The 22,125-nt window shown below is 52.6% G+C and overlaps 1 protein-coding gene across 1 annotated transcript in view; it reads left to right on the plus strand.

Moving 5' to 3' along the window:
- Positions 1-293: 293 nt before the first annotated feature.
- LOC111165477 (beta-galactosidase-1-like protein 2) overlaps positions 294-22,125 on the plus strand; it is a 39,179-nt gene continuing 17,347 nt past the window's right edge. Inside the window, exons 1-5 of the mRNA XM_089915847.1 lie at positions 294-423; positions 12,227-12,424; positions 14,624-14,692; positions 15,250-15,345; positions 17,359-17,467. Coding sequence (XP_089771973.1) covers positions 338-423; positions 12,227-12,424; positions 14,624-14,692; positions 15,250-15,345; positions 17,359-17,467 — 558 coding nt within the window. The 5' untranslated portion in view covers positions 294-337. The remainder of the gene's footprint in view (positions 424-12,226; positions 12,425-14,623; positions 14,693-15,249; positions 15,346-17,358; positions 17,468-22,125) is intronic.

Genomic DNA, 22,125 nt, shown 5'->3' on the forward strand with positions numbered 1-22,125 from the left:
CTGTTCTTGGGATTAGGTGGGTTTGTGATTGCTAGAAAGCATAAATTTTGCCCACATAATACACAGCCTCCTTTGTGACATAATTCTGTGCCAGAATAAGAATTTTATTCATCCTGGGCGAAGGTGTGGCTGGAAACGGCAAGGGCCACCGTCTGCCACTCTCCGGCGCGTCCTCGGGCTGCAGGCAATGAGCACTGGGGGGCGGGGCGAGCGGCGGCCTGTTGCCCCGGCGACCAGCGCGCGGCCCGGCGACCAGCGCGCGGCCCCGCCCCCGCGCCGAGCTTCCGCTCAGAGTCAGGGCTGGAAAGCAAGCGGGTCCTGGTGCAGCGGACGCGGGATGCCCAAGTGGAACGTCCGGCGGAGGCCCGGCCGCATGCTTGGACTGCTGCTGCTGGTGATCTTGAGCTTACTGGTGCTCCGCAGGTGAGCAGACGCCCTGTCCTGCACACCTGGTTTCTCGCCTCCCCTCGCGCCGGGGGAGCCGGCCCGGGAGCGCGCGCACAGTCGCCCGCGGAGCCCGAGTCCCCACGGGGACGGCCCTGTGGTCCCGTCTGATCTGGAGCGCCGGCGCCCGATCCCTCTGCGCCCCCAGTGCCCGGGTGACGCCAGGCGCTGCGCTCCCGGTCCCCGGGCGTCTGTACCCAGGGCTCCCCATCCTTTTCCGCGGGAAGTCCGCAGACCTGGCCTCAGACCCCTCTCCGACAGTCCCAGCTCTGTGCGCCCCTAGCCCTCTTGCTGAGCCCCAGATCCCCAGCTCTTCTCCCAGGTGCCCACATTTACTGCCAAGCCTGCTGCGAGGCTTCTCTGTTCGGCAGAGGCCAGAGCTCCAAGGACTCCCAGCGACGGTCCATCTGGCCGGCCCAGCGCGGTCACGGGTCCTCCAAGCTTCTCGCTTTGGGTGTAGTTGCTCCGTTCTCGGATTGATGTGTCTTCTCTCTCCACTCTTCCTCCGGTCACCAGCTCACCCCTTCCCACTCTCCCCCCTCCCTTACAAAGAGTTGTCTGGGAGTGCGTTTAGTGATGGAATGATTTACCCACTGCCTGTGTGGGTGCCCGAGCCTAGAATTTTCCTAAACTGTGTCTGTGACCCTATTTTTGAGGTCGATGCCTGGCACTTTCCATATTCAAAACCTCCAGTGTTGCTGGCAGGCCAGCAGCGTCAAGGGCTTTGGCAGGGAAGTTAGTATGGAGGCTGCAGGCTGAGCCCGTGGACCTGTGGCACGCACGCCACCCTCAGCTTTATCTTCTTTCTGCTCCCCTCGTGGCTCCTCTGGACTTCCTCTGGGAGATAGGGACGTTCGGGAGGGAGAGAACTCTTTCCATTTACGCCTTTCCAAGACTTAGGCGTCATCTCTGTTTTGGAGATGGGGAGGGTGTCACAGGGTTGTTGGGAGAAGGAAATGGTGCTCTTCTCCCTCTGGGCTCAGAAAACTTAGGAGGCATCTTGTTTGCCCAGTCGTTCCCAAGACTTTTCCATCCTGTCTATGATCCCAGTCCCTCCTCTTTGAGGACCGGCCCTGGCTCTTGTAGACACAAGGCTGATGCACACCCCAGAGGGATTCCTCAGAGGAGCCGCAGCAGGAGCCTCTGGCGTACAGCCAGGTATCCAGGAGCCCACACCCCCAGGGAGAAAGGCCCGAGGTGTGCGAGGAGCATGTGCGTTGTTGTTGGAGGTCAGGGATACAGCAGCCCATGCAGGGAACCCAGACAGGTCACCATGAAGGGTGGCTCCGAGGGGCTTGAGGTGGGCCAGGTAGCACACCCTGATGGTCCGCAGGAGGAGGTGCGGGAAGGAGGCTGGTACTTGTGTCTGGAAGGACAGAAGGTGCAGAAGCACGGGCTCTCGCAGGTGAGCGAACGTGTCCCCACCTGGTGGAGTGGCCGCAGGAAGGGTAGGTTGGGGGGCGGCTTGTGGGGCCACCCAGGAACAGCAGCAGAGGGTGAATGGCTGTGACTCACACCCTGGAAGAGTTTTGGCATGTTTAGGAAAGACGTGGCTTTTCCTGCTGTGCTGTCTTTCTCAGCAGGTAAGATAGAGGCCAGAGAAGCTCTGAATTAGTTCAGGGCCATGTCTTAGGGTCCTCTGGAATACTTGTCTTCTGGGCTTCGTTTGGACTGTATCACCCTCACGGATGACTTTCGCCTAATTCATGCTGTCCAGCTTGGGCTGGACACCAAGGACTATGTCTGGAGGCTAGAGCCAGCACCTTCTTTTTTTTTTTTGCGGTACGCAGGCTTCTCACTGTTGTGGCCTCTCCCCTTGCAGAGCGCAGGCTCAGCAGCCATGGCTCACGGGCCCAGCTGCTCCGCGGCATGTGGAATCTTCCCGGACCGGGGCACGAACCCGTGTCCCCTGCATCGGCAGGCGGACTCTCAACCACTGCGCCACCAGGGTAGCCCAGCACCTTCTTTGTTGCTCCCTCTTCCTGCCTTAAGCTAAGGTGACCGGGTCATTAACTGAGTGGGGGCCCAGCTCCCAGCTGTTGTAGGGAATGTGGGTGTAGCCAGTGCGATAGAGGTCACACAGGGACTGGCTGCTCAGCCAGCGGCTTTGCCCCTGAGCTGTCAGGATCAGAAGGCAGGTGTTTGGGTGGGGGAGGGGCTGCTGGGTTGCGGCTTTTGTTTTTCTCCTGAACTTTACCTTGGGCTGGTTCGTGGTCAATCACAGCTGTCTGATTACATCATATCCAAGAAACAGGAGGACCAAGATGACTTTTGAGGAAGATTTCAACCTTCGGCTTTTTAGTTTGAACGATGGTCTTAAAAAAAATTTACCTTCACTGCAGTATAGTCGTCAGGCAATAAACCGTATGTTCAGCGGGTGGAGTCTGCTGGGGTCCGTGTGTGTGTGTTCTACATCTGAAATATGTTTTTCTTTTTTAAAATTTTATTTTATTATTTTTTTATACAGCAAGTTCTTATTAGTTATCTATTTTATACATATTAGTGTATATATGTCACGCTGGGTTTTGACGTATGTACCCACCCACCTGTGGAACTAGCACCGCGGTTACCATAGTGAAGGTATCCATCAGCCCAGAAAAGTGCATGTGCCTCTTGCATCTCTCTGCTCCCGCCTCCCCACGAACGCTGATGTGTTGCTTTCGGCCACGGGATATTAGTTGGCATTTTCTGGAGTTTATAGAAGTGTAATCCTCTGTCTTGGTTGGCCTCCCCCTCTAGCGTGTTACTTGGGATCCAGGAACCTCGGCCCTGAGCCTGTCATTCTCCGCTAGCACAAGAATGCCTGCTGGGCATGGTTCCCACTTAGGACTTTTCCTCTCAGCATGAGCGCGTCACCCGGCCTCCCGCCTCCCACCTCCCTTGGAAGCCTGTCTCTTAGCTGCTTCTGCCCTGCTTGTCTGGGTTCCAGGCCCCCGTTCCTCCCGTGCCTCTCAGGCTCCTCGGCGAGGGCAGGTCACTTAGCCTCGGAACCAGGCCACTTTCTGTGGTCCAAATCACGGCCGGTCCCGTCCTCTGGGGGCATGTGCACAAGGTCCCTTCCTGGGCATCTGTGAAGTCACTGATTTTATGAGCTTTGCCTGTTCTGGGCACTGATCTGCGTGGGGTCTGAGTCATCGCCCCTGGAACACTCCAGCTCTTTGAGCGCCGTCCCTCTGGTGTTCTGGCAGTGAAGCTTACAGCCTCTGGAAGTGTCACCCCTGACAGGCGTGGGGAAGCGGGGAGGGGCAGGTATCTGAGCCCCTGTGCCGGAGGAGAGGGTGGGCGTTGAGAGTCGGAAGGGGACCCAGTGTCTCAGTGAACGCACGGACAGTGGAGGTGTATTTGTAATCAAGGGACCGGGGTGCCCAGGAGACCAGCGCTAAGAGCTCCAGAGCCTTGGTCCCCCAAGCATCAGGACATGGGCCAAGGAGTCCTCTACCCCTTGGGGCGAGGAAGGAGCCACCAGTGAAGTAAAAGCACTTCATCTTCGATGATGTGACCCTGACCCCCATCGTATCGCCTGGAATGCTCTTCTGATGAAGAGGCGGGAGATGCCGGGGCTGAGAGAGACCGTCTCAGAACGCGTGGGGCCTGCAGAGGACCCTGGAGCCCAGGCCCTGCCCTGGCACCCAGCAGCGGGGTGTTTGCAGCCCCCTCTGTACTCGGTTTTACCTTTTGCTTAAATCGATTGCTCTGGACGTTAAAGGCCATTGAGAGGGAGCCCCCTTACGTGGTGCTTCCCCTGGGATGGAAGGGCCGGGGATCCTTAGAGGCTCACGGTAACGAAGCAGACGTTCCTCAACAGGGCTCCGTGGACGGAGACCCTTGGTGGGTGCCCCATGCTCCCACCCTCACCCTCCGAGGGACGGTTAGCAGGGCTGTGCCTTTCAAGAGCACATTGCATTGTTCTTGCAAAGGCTATTTTGTGGGTAGGTAATCTAGGTAGAGGATGAAATCTTCAAATAATATAAATGGGAAGATAAGGCCCCCTAGTTCTGGCCCCTGGGCACCCCTCTCCCTGCCCAGAGGCTTCCCTGATCACAGTTTCTCTCCAGAGTGCTCTGTGCACATAGAGACAGCTGTAGACGTTACCCTGTTGGTTCGTTGGGCTCATGAGTTATTTAAACTGCCCCCTTCTGAAGAGCATCCATGGCTGCAAACCAAGTCATAGTGAGTATCTGTTGGAGATATTTCTGTACATAGAATTGCTGACCGTATGAGATACTCATTTTAAATCTTGATTGACATTTATAATAAGTAAGTAAATAGCACATTCTATTTCTGTTGGATCAGCCTGAGCTCTGTAGGCTCAGGAGCAAATTCTGTTTAATCTGTGTGGGTAGAGTCTTTGTGTCCTGTAAGAACTAGCCCAGCTCTCGTCTATCTTGGTAGGTAAGTCCCACGTGTTGGATTTTAAAAACCCATTTATTTACAATACGTTGTGCCCTGTTTAATGAAATCCTTTTATTCTGATTCCATGAGTGTCTCTGAGATCAGAGTCTTGTCATCAGGGGCGCCTTGGGGGTTAGCTAACAGAGCTTTCCTCTCTTGGCACTTTTTCTATTTATGATGCTGTCAATGGAAATTTTCCCCAAAGTGAGAGCACAGTGTTCTGTGACATCCGGTCACTTTTTGTTGTTGGTATGTGGTTGATTTCGAATGAGGAGTTTTTATTGCTGCACGATTGGGTCTCAGGGTTTCCTCTAGTAAACGCTTGTTCACATACAAACTCCTGTGGGCTGTAGAAGATGCTGCCTGGCTTGGCCTGCTGGAGCCCGAGTGCGTGACCCATTCTTGACCTACCAGAGCCTTCTCGGAGGGAAGGGCAGAGGTTCCAGGCTTACAATGGTGCCACAGGCTGCGGGGTGCTGCACGATGGCCAGGCATCTCTGCAGAATGAGCGACTCGCTTTTGGATGGAAGGCCCCAGCCCTTTGGAAATATTAAGGCCTCTCCCAGCAAATCAGGAGCCAGAGCCTTGGGCTCAGGCCAAGGAGCACATGCAGGAAGCCAGGGCAGACCTGGGGACAGTGTTTCATTTCCTGGGGGCTGAAGCTCGTGGGGCTCCAGGGTTGGTGCAAGAGGCAGTCTTCTGGGTTGGGGACGTTAGGGGCGCTGGCCGGGACCGGAGAGTGGGCGGGCCCCTCCTTGGGCCCCCAAACCTCCAGCTGAGGGAGGCGTACACAGGGCTGAAGGCTGGTGAGACCTAAATACCCCCGAGGGGGCAGTTCATGGGGTCCAGCCGAGGAAGCTGGACCTCATGGGAGCCTGTAGCCACATCAGAATCTTGAAAGTGATGAGGAGAAATTTGTGTTTTAGACCCAAGTGAGGAGGTTTCTGTGTGTGATTATGTCTTCTGGGCAGTTTAACATGTCCATCTGGGTGAGGGTCTCCGGCATGGCCACGTGGATGGGCGGAGTGTTTTCTTGGTCAGCATCTTGATATGAAGGCCTGGACCCAGATTCAGTTGAACATTTGCTTAGGGCAGCCCGAGTGGGCTCACAGTGTACATTATGTATGGAACCAAACTACTGATGCCCGGGACCAGTGAGGACTCATGTTCTGGGGATGGAAAGACTGTTTCTGCAGGTTCCTACCTCGAGTGCCAGCTTGTCCACACCCTTGTTAGCCTGAAATTGTGTGAGCCTGGCCTGGTCACCGCTGGAGGCCACACGTCCCGGGAGTTGACGATGCTATCTCTGCCGTGTCTGGTTGCGGCGATGCTGTCCTGTCTGGATCTGGACACATGCGTACGTAGGATGGAAGACAAGGGGGTGGCTGTGACGCAGTGTGAGGCCTGCCGGTTCCACCGTGACCTCGGTTGTAGTCAGTGTCTGCAGCGCTCACAGGGACGCCCTCTGGCTCAGCTGGGACGTTTCAGAGCGGTCCTCATCAGCCTCATGCAAGGAGGTGGCCGGATCTGCCCTTCTACCTCCCACTGCCCTGGGAGACCCTCTCCGAAAGCGGAGGATCACTTCCTGGGCTCACCTTACAGGAAGGAGATGGTAAGCTTGTCACCTGCACATCTGTCCGTTTTTTTTTGTTGTTGTTGTTGTTTTTGCAGTACGCGGGCCTCTCACTGTTGTGGCCTCTCCCGTTGCGGAGCACAGGCTCCGGATGCGCAGGCTCAGTGGCCATGGCTCACGGGCCCAGCCGCTCCGTGGCACGTGGGATCCTCCCGGACCGGGGCATGAACTCGTGTCCCCTGCATCGGCAGGCGGACTCTCAACCACTGCGCCACCAGAGAAGCCCCTCATGGTTGTTTTATTGTGACTAGTTAGCTACTCAGGAGGTTGTTACTAGTGTTAGCACCACCAGTACTGATGGTCATTATCTGTGTTAATAACCATTTACGTTGCTGTTTACGAAGCTCTAACGTGTATTGCCTCATTTTCTCACAGTGAATTCTTTGGAGAAACCCAACATTTGTCATCCTCATTTTCTCAGTGAATTCACCCCTTTTATTAGTGTATCAAGAACTTGCCTAGTTACCTACAAGAAAATCCTCAGAAGCAGTTGAGTTCTCCAGAATTTGGAATTTGATGACAGCTCTAGATTTTGTGGCTTGCAGTGTTAATTTCATGCCTCTTAATAAGCACTGCCGGTCCCACTGTGACCATCACCCACCGAGAGGAAAAAATTTTTTTAATTTAGAAAATGATAGGATATTAAAAAACCGGCAAAGGGAAGCTCCATCCAGGAGGAGACTATGTATACACGTGTATCAAAGGAGAAGATGCAGGTTACTGCTTCTCAGACTTTACCCCCCGGGGTGAGGTTAAAATGCAGACTCGGATTCAGTAGGTCTCAGGTAAGGCCTGAGTGTCCGCATTTCTAACAAGCTCCAGGTGCAGGTACTGAACCAGGAGGCAGAGGCGCCTAATGGCTAGTCGTCCGCTGGGGGACAGACCACGAGTGTGTGTCACCAGCAGGGACTGTGTTGGAATGAGGGGGTCCCAGAGAGCCCCCTCCCCGCCTGCACCTTTGCATCTGCCGGGTGTGGGGAGGGAGGCTCTCACAGCTTCTGGGGAGACACAGAAGTTAGGTCAGTGACTTGGTGAATCGGAGCTTGTTCCCTTGAAGTTCTGGCCGGTGATTAAGGATGGCTTCCCGGTGGAGTGGCTGTGTGTGTGTGTGTGTGTGCACGTGTGTGCTCAGCGCCTGACAGTCAGCGTGCCCCTGTTGTGAAGAAGAGAATCTGTGCATACAGGTCTTCCCATTCTTGCCTGGGCTGGGCTGGGGGCGGTCAGGTGAGGCTGAAGGGCAGGAAGCCTGCGGACCGTGAAAGCATGAAGGCAGAGTGCGTTCTTTGGGGAAGATACGGCCAAAACCCAGGGAGACCACGCTCCGCTGTGCATGAGCTGTGGGTGCCTCAGGCAGAGCTGGAATAGTCAGGGGCTTGTGCAGAGGAAGGCACAGGCCATGGAGCCAGGCAAGAGGTGGACACGGGGCCCCAAGGTCTCCCTTTGCCGTCCAGGGCCTCGTCCTCCAGGGCTGGGTCGGCAGCTTCCTGCAAAGGCCCGGGTGGTAAGCGTCTCCAGCTTTGCAGACCCTGCTGTCTGTTGCAGCGACTTCGCTGAGCCCCGAAGCAGCACAGACAATACATAGACGCATGGTGGGTTATCCATGAAACTACTTATGGACGTTGAAGTGTCAAGTTCATACAATTGTTTTATGTCCCGAAGTACTCTTCTTTTTTTTTTTTTTTTTTTGCGGTACGCGGGCCTCTCACTGTTGTGGCCTCTCCCACTGCGGAGCGCAGGCTCAGCGGCCATGGCTCACGGGCCCAGCCGCTCTGCTGCATGTGGGATCTTCCCGGACCGGGGCATGAACCCGTGTCCCCTGCATCGGCAGGCGGACTCTCAACCACTGCGCCACCAGGGAAGCCCCGAAGTACTCTTCTTTTGATTTTGTTTCAACCGTTTAAAATGTGAAAACCATTCTCAGCTTGCAGGCTGCACACAGGCACGAGGCCCCGGCTGGAGTTTGCGGACCCCTGGCTTCTGACCGCATCCCAGTGGACAGAGCTTTCACCGTGAAATTTACAAATTGGAGTAAGATGGCTTGGCACAAAGTCCAGCACATTAAATATAACTAGACGCTGAAGTAAATGGGAAAGAAGGGAAAGATTGGGATTATTTCATATTAGGGACATTAACAAAAATCCACTGAAGTTATTCTGATTGCAAAGTGTGTTAAAATAAATTTATTTCAAGTAGCGAGAAGATGCTTTTTTTTTTCGCTTGTGAGAAACATCTTTTATAACTGGTCTTGTTAAGCCCCCTTGCTATATGCCTCACAGAAGAACGTGCTGGACACAGCTGGTGAGGACCATCATGTCACAGGTCCTTCTACTGCATTTCCCTGGTGTCTGATCCCCATGCAGCCCTTGTGAGCAGTCAGGACAGGTGATGGCCCCGTGTTACAGGGGAAGATCATGCCCTCGGAGCCAGGGTCCGTAACCCATGGGGATGGCGCTACCAAGGGGAGGGCCAGGGCTCCTGTCCAGACCCTCCTCTCAAAGATCCTGCATTTGTTTTCACTTCCCCACGTCTGTGGTCCTTTGGGAGAACTGTATTCTGAATTGTCATTTTAAGTCACTTGGAAGGTGGAACTTTTTGGAGAAGGAAACCAGTGCTAGGTTGCCAGGTTATCCACAGACGACCATTCCTGCGATGATGCAGCAGAGCTGGCGTCCACAGCTGCGGTTGAGGGTGTTGGGGTTGAGAAGGAGAGTAGGTAGAAACTGTTTCCTTTGTCCAGGACTGGCTCTAGACAAATTCCCAAGTGGCCAGTGATGTCTGTGGCACCTTCCGCCCTCTTGGCCTCCTGCGGTCCTGTGTCTGGCCACTCGGGGCCCCCGGTCCTCCTGAAAAACTCAACCCCGCCAGCGGCTCTCAGCCTTGCCCTGAGGATCTTTCTAGGACCAGTGCCTGTGCCCACCTCCAGAGGGAGTTCATTGGTCTGCGGTGCAGACTGGGCTTCAGTTGTTTTTAAAAGTTTACCGGGGATTCAGGTACGCTGCCAGCTTTGAGAACCATCGTGGCTGCACGCAAACCGCCCTACCTCTGGTGTAGCTGAGTCTAGCCGGACATCAGGGAGGCCACAGTGGAGACTGCATGTGCTCTGACCGCTCCCACATCTGCATCCTCTTGGGCCTCACGCTGGTACATTGCCCTGGTCAGTGTTCTTGTCCTCCGTCTCCGCAACCACAGCTGCCTGAGGCCAGCCCCTTGTTCCTGTCTGGAGCTACGCTTCTCAGCTTCTCAACCTGTTACTTGGTGAAATACAATAAAAACAAATTGCTAGAAAAAGAAAATGGAGAGAAAAAATATACAGAATACTGCCCCAGCCTTTCTTTAGTTTTTGGGCGCACCTCGTGGCATGTGGGATCTTAGTTCTCCAACCAGGGATCGAACCCACACCTCCTGCATTGGAGGGCAGTCTTAACCATTGGATCACTGGGGAAGTCCCGCCCCCCCCCCCGACCCTGAGCCCTTAAAAAAAATGTTCTTTTTAATTAAAAAAAACCTTTTTATTGGAGTATAGTTGATTTACAATGTTGTGTTACTTTCAGGTGTATAGCAAAGTGAATGAGTTATACATATATCCACTCTTTTTTTTTGATCCTTTTCCCATATAGGCCATTACAGAGTATTGAGTGGAGTTCCCTGTGCTCTGCACAGGTTCTTACTAGTTATCTATTTTGTATACAGTAGTGTGTATATGCCCATCCCAATCTTCCAGTTTATCCCTCCCCCCATTATCCCCTGGTAACCATAAGTTTGTTTTCTACATCCGTGACTTAACTTCTGCTTTGTAAATACGTTCACCTGTACCCTTTTTTTAAAGATTCCGCATATAAGCGATATCGTGATATTTGTCTTTCTGTGTCTGACTTACTTCACTCAGTATGATAATCTCTAGATCCATCCATGTTGCTGTAAGTGGCATTATTTCATTCCTTTTTATGACTAAGTAGTATTCCATTGTATGTATGTACCACATCTTCTTTATCCATTCATCTGTCGGACATTTAGGTTGCTTCCATGTCCTGGCTATTGTAAATAGTGCTATGATGAACATTGGGGTGCATGTATCTTTTTGAATTATGGTTTTCTCCAGGTATATGCCCAGGAGTGGGATTGCTGGGTCGTATGGTAGTTCTATTTTTAGTTTTTTAAGGAACCTCCATACTGTTCTCCATAGTGGCTGTACCTGCCCCAGCCCTTGATGATTAGCTTCTGCAGACGAGCAGTCGCTCTCGTCACTGGGGAGGCATCTCAGTTTCTGTCCCGACCTCAGCGAGGACCAGGCGGTGACACCACCCCGGCCTGCACAGCTGAGGAGCACGGGCTGGGGTGGGCCGTGCACACTCCCTCTCCCGTGGACGGTCAGAGCTGAAGCCCTTGGCGTGTGCGCAGAGGAGAAGCCGGTGCTGGTGGCGGAGGTGGGGAGAGAGCCGGAGGATGGCTCATTCGCATGGTGCCCGTGGCCGGCGAGGCTCGAGTGGTCCCTTTGAAGACTGCCTCAGCCCATGCCTGGTTCTCCCGTGTCTCTTTCAATCAGCGTGTGGTTTTAGCTTTTGTTTCAAAATGAATGGAAAGAACATAAGTGATGCAGGGACCTTTTAATTTTAATTAATTAATTAATTAATTTTGGGGGCTGTGTTGGGTCTTCGTTGCTGTGCGCGGGCTTTCTCTAGTTGCAGCGAGCGGGGGCTACTCTTCGTTGAGGTGTGCGGGCTTCTCACTGCGGTGGCTTCTCTTGTTGCAGAGCACGGGCTCTAGGCATGCGGGCTTCAGTAGTTGTGGCGCATGGGCTTAGTTGCTCCGTGGCATGTGGGATCTTCCTGGACCAGGGATCGAACCCGAGTCCCCTGCACTGGCAGGCAGATTCTTAACCACTGCGCCACCAGGGAAGTCCAGGACCTTTTTAAAGCAGAGGAAAAGGTACCAACTGAAATTTGCTTTTGCCCCAACTCACTTTTGGTTTTCTGTCTCCAACTTTCCTAAATTTCCAGCTTCTCTTGCTGCTTCTCTCTGGGCTGTCAGGAGACGGGGTGGAGAAGAGAGGGAGAGGTTCTCGGAGCCCCGAGTCACGGGGGTCATGTGAGGGCCTCCCCCTGGCCAACCCACAAGACACCAAGGGGCGCTTTTTGGGGACTCATCCCTCCTGGCAGCCCTCCCGGGTGGGGGGCTCCCTGTCCTGTTCGGGTGCCCCTCGGCCAGCACTCCTTCTCCAGGTGTAACAATTAAGACCTGTTAATTCGGTCAGTGAGCAGACACCATTTCTAACCGGTACCTCTTTCCAGGTATCTGCACCTCCAACCCGGTGGCTGTGACCTCGAGGTGGCTCGGAGGTACTGTGTCAGGTAGCTGCTGCTTTGATGTGTGTCATCTAGCCTAGCCGTGTGGGCCATTGTAGGCACCCGTGTCTGCCCCCGCGTCCCCCCAGCCCTGGCACCTGAAGGCAGCTTCTCGGCCCCAAGAACCTCCTACCTGTGCTGTGTGTGCCCTGACTTCCCTCCTGTGAGCACGGCCTCCATGTTGAAGGCCGAGTCTGTCGTGTTCCTGGCGGGCTGCATGGGCTGGGGGTGTGGGTGGTGCTGAGTCTGGGTGGTGCTGAGTCTGCGTGGTGCTGAGTCTGGCCGCCCGGCACAGGCCCGCTCGGGAAGGGATGCCGGGGGCTGGAGAAGGAGGTGGGCAAGCCTGGCTCTGAGGCGCCCACTCAAGGCCCAGGCTGGCAAGGATGGGCACTGAGGCTGCCTGTGCTCCCTGCAGGGTGAACTGGCACAGGCTGACCCCCTTGTGGCTAAGGCATCGGCGCTTGGGGCTGCAGGCCAAAGGGCAGAACTTCATGCTGGAGGACTCGGCTTTCTGGATCTTCGGGGGCTCCGTGCACTACTTCCGGGTGCCCCGGGAGTACTGGAGGGACCGGCTGCTGAAGGTGAAGGCCTGCGGCCTGAACACCCTGACCACGTGAGTGCGCCCCAACAGCCCGGCCACTGTGCCTTGTCGCCAAGGGGGGCTCCTGGGCCTGCGTCCAGGCTTCTCCGTCACGTCGGGAGGGTGAGCCCTGCTTGGTCCTCCCCCTGCGCAGCCTGGAGGAGCATCTTCGGGCTGAGCTTTGTGAGGAAAGATTAGCAGGGGCCCAGCCCCTGCGTGGGTGTGAATGGGGGCAGCCTCCCCGCCACACACTGTCAGGGGGCCGAGCGGTGGGGGCTGGACGTGGGCTGGGGGCAGAAGGAGTGACACTGGCTGAAGGAACCGAGTGAGCGAGGCCAGCGTACACGCAGCAGGTGGTGAAGTCATCACAGTCTTTCAGCCAGCCCTCCACCTCACGTCTGTACAGTAGGTGCGTGTACACCTCTCCAGCACAGCCCACGCGGTTTGCAACCTTCCTTTCTGGAATCATCTTCAGAGCTTTGGCTTCCACCCTAGAACAAGCACAGGGTCAGCACGTGGTGGTCACTCCGTGCAGCGCCGACATGTGAATCAGTTAAAAGCGTGCTCAGTGGGGAGAAATCTTGGATCATTTTGTGGATTTATTTTTCAGAATTTCCAACGGATATTTGGATCCAAGTCTATGAAATAAAGTGGGTGATCAGGCTGGGTTTTATTAAAATTTCAGGCAAAAATATGTGATTACAAGTCAAGGACATGGATTTTCTTGGTGATATATGAACTGCTTTGAAGACAGCCCTAAATACGGGGGTGTTCTCACCTATGACAGCATAGTTGAACAAAGTATGTGATTTTCCAGGAAGATTGCCTAATGGGATCCATTTATTTGCATGTGTAAGTTCTGATCCTGCGGGTACGTGCTCTTGTTATAGGGCTCCTGAAGCTTGGAGGAATATTGCAGGGGGAGCATTTCGCCTCACGAGAGCAGGATAATCTACATAATCTCTTGAGTCTGAATTGGGAGCCGGCAAGCCCCTCCTTCACCCGGGCACCCTTTGCAGTCAGAGAGGCTCCCCCAGAAGCTGGGGGTGGGGTGGGGTCCAGGAGAGGGGCAGCTGGAATTACTGTTAGCGCGCTTAACTCTACATCAGGCCCTTCAACGAACTTACTTCATTTCCTTATCCTTTCTTCAGAGTAAGAACGTCTGTCCTGTTCCAAGGTTTGGAATCTGGAGTTTTCATTAAAAATAAGGCTGATTATTAGGGTTTCTTCTTACCCTACTTTTGTTACCGACCAGGGTTCTTGGACTCTTTAATCAATAGAATTTGACAGGAGGCCAGATGAGGAATTCAGGCAAGGCTTGACTGGGACTCGCTCTGCAGCCCAGGTAGCGAGAACAAGTAACAGGTGCCCTTGCTGCTCCCGGAGGCGGGCAGGCTGCTCCCTTGAATGGGGTGAGGGTGGGGCAGGTCCAGGGGTCCGGCCGGAGGCGGGGCTTAGGTGGTCTGCCCGCCCCCTTGGTGCTGTGTGTGCAGGGATGGTGCACAGGACCCTGCTCTTGCCCCCAACACCCCAGAAATGGCAGTTGGGTTTGTGGCCTTTTTGTATCTTGTGGTTGATAATTTGCCCCCGGAGCAGGCCTGCAGTTATTTTTAGTCCCTCATAGTTTCTTTGTATCTGTTGTTGGAGGAGACATTTGTCCAGGTGCAGATCCTGCAACAAAGGGCCCAGGTCCCAGCTTGTCCCACATTTAACTGATTTTCCTATAAAGTTACTTCTTTTTCTTTGATGAAGAGAGAGGATGATGGGGAGGGATGGGGGAAGAGGGAGTCACCAGATCTCCTGGGCCTTCTCTCCCTCCTTCCAGGGAGAGGACTTGCCCTGGCTTCTCCGAGGTCCCAGGTCTCTTCAATTTGTTCTCGGTTCGAGCCCTGACAACACTAAGACAATGTACTTAAGACGGGCTTCCCTGGTGGCGCAGTGGTTGAGAGTCCGCCTGCCGATGCAGGGGACATGGGTTCGTGCCCTGGTCCGGGAAGATCCCACATGCCGCAGAGCGGTTGGGCCCGTGAGCCATGGCTGCTGAGCCTGCGCGTCCGGAGCCTGTGCTCCGCAATGGGAGAGGCCACAACAGTGAGAGGCCCGTGTACAGCAAAAAAAAAAAGAAATACATCTTCAACCATCGTGAGGGGTTTTAGGGACGAAGGTGCTCACTTGGGAGACAAAGTGGGATAAGTGGAGAACTCATGCCTGTAATTATCATTTCTACCACAGCTACGTACCGTGGAACCTCCATGAGCCAGAAAGAGGCAAATTCGACTTCTCTGGGAACGTGGACCTGGAGTAGGTGCTCCTGCTGTGCGACCCAGCCCGGGGCAGGGGGGTGCGGGGGCTCCTGGGGTGACTGAGATCCCCAGGGGCACCTGGGCTCTGCCGTGAGAACAGAGGGAGCCTGGGGTCTGCAGCCTGTTCTCAGGACCTGAACGCTCTCCAGCCATGACCCCCTTACTCCTGGGGGCCCGGGCCTGCCTGCCCTGAGCCCAGACCTGTTCGCTGCAGCCCAGAGGGGCCCCATCCCCCAGGTGGGCCCTGCTCTGCAGGGTGGTCCTGCCACTGCCGGGGTGGGGGGCTGGCAGGGTCAGGCTCCCCATCGGGACCCCTGTGCCCCGTCTGAGGCCCGTTGTCCTCGTGCCCCCAGAGGTGCTGTGCGGATGTCCTAGGTTGGGGGCCACGGCTGTGACCCGGCTGGGCATCCCCTGCTCTGCTGGGGGGTTGCATCCTGCCCTCAGCGCCCCCAGCCCCCCGGGGGAGGGGAGGGGGCGGCAGCTCTGCCCTGCGGTGGTGCTAGGCCGTCCCCCCTCGGCTCCGAGGCCTGAGAGCTGGTGACACTAACCCCCCAGGGCCTTCGTCCTGTTGGCCGCGGAGGTGGGGCTATGGGTGATCCTGCGTCCGGGCCCCTACATCTGCAGTGAGATGGACCTCGGGGGCCTGCCCAGGTGAGCGGGGCCGGGGGCCTCAGCTGTGTCCGGAGTGGAGCATTGCTGACGCTGTAGTCCAGTCTAACGATAACAGCGCCTGTCCTGTGTTTCCCCGCGCACGCGTTGTCCCAGGGAACGCGGGGGGTGGTGACACGCTGAGGGGCCTGTGCTGCTCCAGTCCCCAAATCCCTGGTTCACCGATGAGATGTGGGTCTTGGTCCTGCAGCCAGGAGTGTGTGGGGGAGGGGAAGCGTCAGCTGCGTCAGCTGCTCCGGGGAGGGAGTGGGGCCGGGGGCCTCAGCTGTGGCCGGAGTGGTCCTGTGCGCTTGTGCAAAATGCTAAGCACCAACGTAGGTTTAATTTGGCTGTTAACCTATACTTTTCATTCTGTGCTGAAGTTCCATTTCAGAATGAGTGGCAGCCAAAGGGCGTCATTGTCAGCAATGTCAAAGTTGCTGTCCTCTTCAAATTCCACATGGCTTCTCTGCGCGGGCGCGGGGCTGGCCCTCCTCACGTCCTCAGGCCTCTGCTGCGGGGCTGGCCCTCTGTCAGGTCACGTCTGCTGTGGATGGGCCTCACTTTCTGAAAAATGGGAAGAGTCAAACCCGTCCTTCTGTTTCTTAGGGATGTTAGCAAGCATTTTTTAAAAGTGCAAGCATTTTGACAAAGTAGAAGAGAAACAAGTTGTTTTAGTTGTAGCTTTCATCTTCAGATCTCGGGCCCTGATGAATTACCTTGGGGTGTGGTCTCCAGGGGGTCAGTAGCGGGTCTGTGGTCAGGTCAGGAGTCAGGTGGGATCAACTGGCACCACGGCCGGCCCTCGTCCTGGTCGTTACTACCACTGGTGTCCAGCACAAGGGTTTTCTGTTGACAGGCACGGGGTCCTGTCCTCCCAGCCTCCGGCCCCGCCGCCCCGGAGGGAAAGATGGTGCTTTGCCTCCTCCGGCCCGCCTCGCTCTCATCTCCAGGGCGACCTGGGCCCTCCCTGGGCTCAGGCCGGCCCCCTCCACTGCCTCGCCACCCAGGATCCCTTCTGTGTCGCTGGGCCATTCTGCTTGGCGAGGGGCCCCCGACAAGGCTCACAGAGCCACAACGGCCTCGCCACCCCTGAGGATTAGAAACCCGTGTGTCAGCGATGTATCCGGGCTCGGGCCCGGGACGAGGACGGATTAAGTCTGAGCTGAGAAGCAGCTCAGACCTCCCTGCGCCCACCTGTCCACTCAGGTCCGGTTGCGTGGGGGAGGGACTCGTGGGTGGGCACCCCCGGGAGGCCGAGCTGGGCGCGCTGGAAACAGGCAGAATCCCAGTGGGGACGAGAAACCCGAGCTGTCCGCGTGCGATGGACGTGAGGTGTCAGACCAGAGGAGACTGCGCTCTCGTCCACAGTTACCTGACACAAATTGGTAGTTTTCTGAGCCTGTTCACTTCTTGCGGATGAGGACGAGAGAAGCATCAGGTCTTTTGTAAGAAAATACAAATGTTTCTCAGAATTTGGAATGAGAAGGGAGAATACCTTGGCTACAGTTCTGGAGGTCACGCTCTGTGTTTACCTGGCGAGTGTGATCGCTACAGACAGGTTGGGGGCAGCTGGACCAGAGCGGGGAGACCAGGGCTAGCTTCTCAGCTGCCGGTTCAGGCTTCTTTTTCTGGGTGACACTGGAAGGTGGCACCTGTGTCCTCCAGTCCCAGTGATTCCTGACCCCTTTGTCTTCACCTCTTTGTGATGAGATTGTAGTGTAAACGCTTGAAAAATGGACCTTGGGTTCAGTGAAAAGCTTTTCTCCCTCTGGCAGCCAGACCTATAGCCATGAATCAGGACTAGAATGGCCACCGGTGCTGGTGTCCTCGGGTGGGAAGCAGGCCCAGATCCATGCCCGTGTCTGCCCCGAGTCCTGGCTGAGTGGACGTGGGGGGAGACTGGTCTCCACACTCATTCCTGGGCTCTCTGAAGCTGGTTCCTTTCACCCATCACCCTGCCCAGAGCAAATCCCCAGACAGTAAAACTAATCACCCCTCCCCTTTTCATTCAAGCTGGTTACTCCAAGACCCCGACATGAGGCTGAGAACAACTTACAAGGGCTTCACCGAAGCAGTGGACCTTTATTTTGACCACCTGATGGTCAGGGTGGTGCCACTCCAGGTAAAAGCGAGCAGACCCTTCTTTGCCCTCCCCATCCTCCCACTGGTGGTAAAGAGTCCAGGTGAAGCTCTCAGACCAGGGCTCGCAGCCCTTTGCACACGGGACACCTTCCCCCCACTGCCTGGGACGTGCATTTGGAGGGCCTTGACTGGTGGTCTTTGCAGAGGTCTGTCTAGTGCTGTGTTGCCTTAGGTGGGATGCAGACGTTGCTGGCGCAGTGCCAGGGCTGCAGCACTTGACGCCTTGGTAACTGGAACACCCACCCGTCTGCGTCCCAGCAGCACAGTGGTCCAGCTCTGCTAGAGGGGAGCTTGTGTGGATAGGCCCTCGCCTGTGAGATGGCAGGACTTCTTGTCATTACAGTTACCACTGATGACTTTCCAAAGTGCATCCTTCTGCTACCAAAAAGGTGCTGCACGGTTCATGATTATTATTCGAAACATATGTCTTAAAATGCATTTTGGGGAGAAGGTATCTCAACTTGGCATCTAATAATTGGAAGCAATGAAAAAGCAGGAATGGGAATAATTAACTCAATTGCTTCTGTAAGTGTGACACTGAGAAATTTGTACATCAGTAAAATATTAGTTCATCAATAAAAAATTATTTTTTATTTTTTTTATTTTTTTATTTTTTTGCGGTTCGCGGGCCTCTCACTGTTGTGGCCTCTCCCGTTGCGGAGCACAGGCTCTGGACGCGCAGGCTCAGCGGCCATGGCTCACGGCCACAGCCGCGGCATGTGGGATCTTCCCGGACCGGGGCACGAACCCATGTCCCCTGCATCGGCAGGCGGACTCTCAAACACTGCGCCACCAGGGAAGCCCTAAAAATTGTTTTTGAGTCAGTGGTTTGGGATATTCACAGCACACATAGATCAAAGGAACTGTTGGTCATTTGTAGCGTAGGCAAATAAAACACAGGATACCCAGTTAAATGTGAACGTCACATAAGCAAGGAATAATTTTTTTTAATTAACGTATATCCTAAATATTGCCTGGGACATACTGACATTAAAAAATTCACTGCTTATTTAAAACTTTCATTGTAAATTCAAGTAGTGTAACTGGGTGTCTTGTATTTTTATTTACTAAATCTGGCCGCCCCAATCATGAAAGAAGCAGGAAGCTAGGACTTTAGCCTAGACTTTTACAAGGAAATGGGATTACCTGAGTTGTAGTAGGTTGGGGGGTGGGCGGGGGCATGGAGGCTTTGTCAGGAATGTGGCCCAGAAGCATTCTTAAGCATGGAAAGGGCATCCCCAGTCCATTAAAAAAAATTTTTTTCTGGGTATAACATAATTATGTTATTTTTTTATTACGGTTAAATATACGTAACATAAAATTTACCATCTTCAGCGTTTCTAAGTGTCCAGTTCAGTGGCATTAAGTGCATTCACGTTGTTGTGCGGCTGTCACCAGCGTCATCTCCAGAACTGACACTGTCCCCATTGACACATTGTTGACTGGGGGATTTTTGCAGAAACTAATGCCTGTGGCCATAATATGTCTCCTGGCAAGAATGTGTTAAACACGAACTCCCATTCTCCCTTCTCCGTAGCCCCGGCACCCACCATTCTACTTTCTGTCTCTGTGAACTTGACCCCTCTAGGGACCTCATCTAAGTAGAATCGTACAGTACTTGTCCTTGGGTGACGGGCTTATTTCACTGAGCGCAATGTCTTCAAGGTTTATCCATGTTGTGGCATAGGTCAGAATTTCTTTCCTTTTTTTTATTTTTTTAAATTTTTTGCGTTACGCGGACCTCTCACTGCTGTGGCCTCTCCCGTTGCGGAGCAACAGGCTCCGGACGCGCAGGCTCAGCGGCCATGGCTCACGGGCCCAGCTGCTCCGCGGCATGTGGGATCTTCCCGGACCGGAGCACGAACCCGCATCCCCTGCATCGGCAGGCGGACTCTCAACCACTGCGCCACCAGGGAAGCCCCCATGCACAGAACATTTTAATGTTAAGTCACACGTATCTTGTTTTTCCTTTTGTTGCCTGTGCTTTTGGTTCCACCTCCCAGAAATCATTGCCAAATCCAGTGTCATGTAACTTCTCCCCTGTGTTTTCTTCTAAGAATTTCAATGTGTTAGCTCTTACATTTAGGTTTGTGATGTCCTTTGAGTTAAGTTTTGTAGATGGTGTAAAGTAAGGGCCCAGGTTCGTTTTTTGCACGTGGATATCCAGTTTTCTCACCACTGTTTGTTGAAAAGATGACTGTCCTTTCCCCATTGGATGGTCTTGTCATCCTTGTAGAAAATCTTTTGGCCATACATGTGAGAGTTTATTTCTGGGCCCTCTATTCTATTCCATTGGTCTGTATGTTTGTCCTTTTTTAAATTAATAAATTTATTTATTTATTTATATTTTTGGCTACGTTGGGTCTTCGTTGCTGCGCACGGGTTTTCTCTAGTTGCGGTGAGTGGGGGCTACTCTTCGTTGCGGTGCGCGGGCTTCTCATTGCGGTGGCTTCTCTTGTTGCGGAGCATGGGCTCTAGGTGCACGGGCTTCAGTAGTTGTGGCACTTGGGCTCAGTAGTTGTGGCTCACAGGCTCTAGAGTGCAGGCTCAGTAGTTGTGGCGCACGGGCTTAGTTCTGTGGCATGTGGGATCTTCCTGGACCAGGGCTTGAACCTGTGTCCCCTGCACTGGCAGGCGGATTCTTAAGAACTGCACCACAAGGGAAGTCCTGTATGTTTGTCTTGAGGCCAGTAACACACTGTTTTGATTACCATAGCTGTGTAGTAAGTTTTGAAATCAGCAAGTGTGAGACCTCTAACTTTGTTCTTTTTTTTTTTCCAACATTGCTTTGGGTATTCAGAGTCTCTTGAGATTCCATGTGGATTTTAGGATGGCTCTTTCTGTTTCTTCAAAAACATTGGAGTTTTGACAGGGATTACATTGAATTTGTAGATCACTTTGGGTAGTACTGACATCTTAACAATATTAACAATATTTCAGTCTATGGACACAGGATGTCTTTCCATTTATTGGCATCTTCTTTAATTTCTTTTGGCAACATTTTGTAGTTTTCAGTGTCTAAGTATTTTGCCTCTTTGATTACATTTATTATAAATATTTAAATCTGTCTGATGCTATCGTAAGTAGCATTCGTTGGTAGTGTACAGAAACAACTGATTTTTTTGTGCATTGATTTTGTATCCTGCAGGTTTGCTGAATTTGTTTATTAGAACTAACGGGTTTTTTTTTAATCCATTCTGTAAATCTGTTTTTGGTTGGGGAGTTTAATCCATTTACATTTAAAGTAGTTACTAATAGGGAAGCGCTTTTGTTGTTTGTTTTCTGTATGCCTTATAGCTTTTTTTCTCCCTCATCTCCTCCATTACTTCCTTCCTTTGTATTTAGTTGATTTTTTAATGACAAGTTTTTATTCCCTTTTTTTTCCCTTTTGTGTATCGTCTACAGATATTTTGGTCGTGGTTACCATGGGGATTATATACGCTGTCCTGAAGTTAAGACATTCTATTTTATATTTATACCAACTTACCTTCAATCACATACAAAAACTCTACGCTTTAAAAGCTCCGCCCCTTTTATATTATTGCTGTCACAAATTATATTTTTATATATCATGTACCAATTAATATAGATTCATAATATTTTTATGCACTTGTAAAAAAATAAGAAGTGGAGTTATAAGCTAAAATAAGTGGAGTTTTTATGCACTTGTAAAAAAATAAGAAGTGGAGTTATAAGCTAAAAATAAGAAGTGGAGTTATAAGCTAAAATTACAATAATAGTGGATTTTACATTTTTTCACATATTTACCTTTACCAGAGAACTTTATATTTTCATTTGGTTTTGAGTTGTCATCTAGCATCCTTTCATTTCAACTTGAGGAACTCTGTGTAGCATTTCTTGTAAGGCAAGTCTAGTGGTGTAATGAATTCCCTCAGCTTTTATTTGTCTGAGAATGTCTTAGTTTCTCTTTCACTTTTGAAGGACAGTTTTGCTGGATATAGAATTCTCACTGGATAGGTTTTTCCTTCAGCACGTTGAATACAGTATCCCACTGCCTCTGTCCTACAAGATTTCTGATGAGATATCTACTGATAGTCTTATTAGGGATAGTTAGCAGATACTTGGTCCTGTCCAAAATGTTCATAAGACATTTGGTCCACACTAACGGGGCTTTGATGTTTGGTTCTGTCCAAAACCATTTGGCATGGACCAAATATGCTCATGGACATTTTGGATAGAACCAGATTTCAAGGACCTTTTGGCATAAACTAAATATCTTATGGAATGAATGTCTTATGGATGTTTTGGACAGGACCAAATGTCCTGCAAGGTTGGGGCTCCTTTGTACATGTCTCGTTGCTTTTCTCTTGCTCCTTTTAAGACTTTCTCTTTGTCTTCTGACAGTTTGATAATGTGTACTGGTGTGGGTCTCTGGTTTAATGCTACTTGGAGTGCACTGAAGCTTCTTGGATTTGTGTATCCATGTCTCCTCCATTATGTCTTCAGATAATCTCTCTGCCCCTTTCTTCTCCTTTTGGGGTTCCCGTAATGAGTATATTTGTCTGTTTAGTGATTTGCATAAGTCTCTCAGGCTCTGTTCACTTTTCTTCATTCTTTTTTCTTTTTGCCTGTCAGACTCAGTAATTCAAAATGACCTGTCGTCAAGTTTGCACACTC

Source organism: Delphinapterus leucas, chromosome 7, assembly GCF_059928025.1.
Source record: "Delphinapterus leucas isolate spDelLeu-1000000601 "Yukka" chromosome 7, BTC_Dleu_Yukka2, whole genome shotgun sequence".
In the NCBI taxonomy this organism is placed as follows: Eukaryota; Metazoa; Chordata; class Mammalia; order Artiodactyla; family Monodontidae; genus Delphinapterus; species Delphinapterus leucas.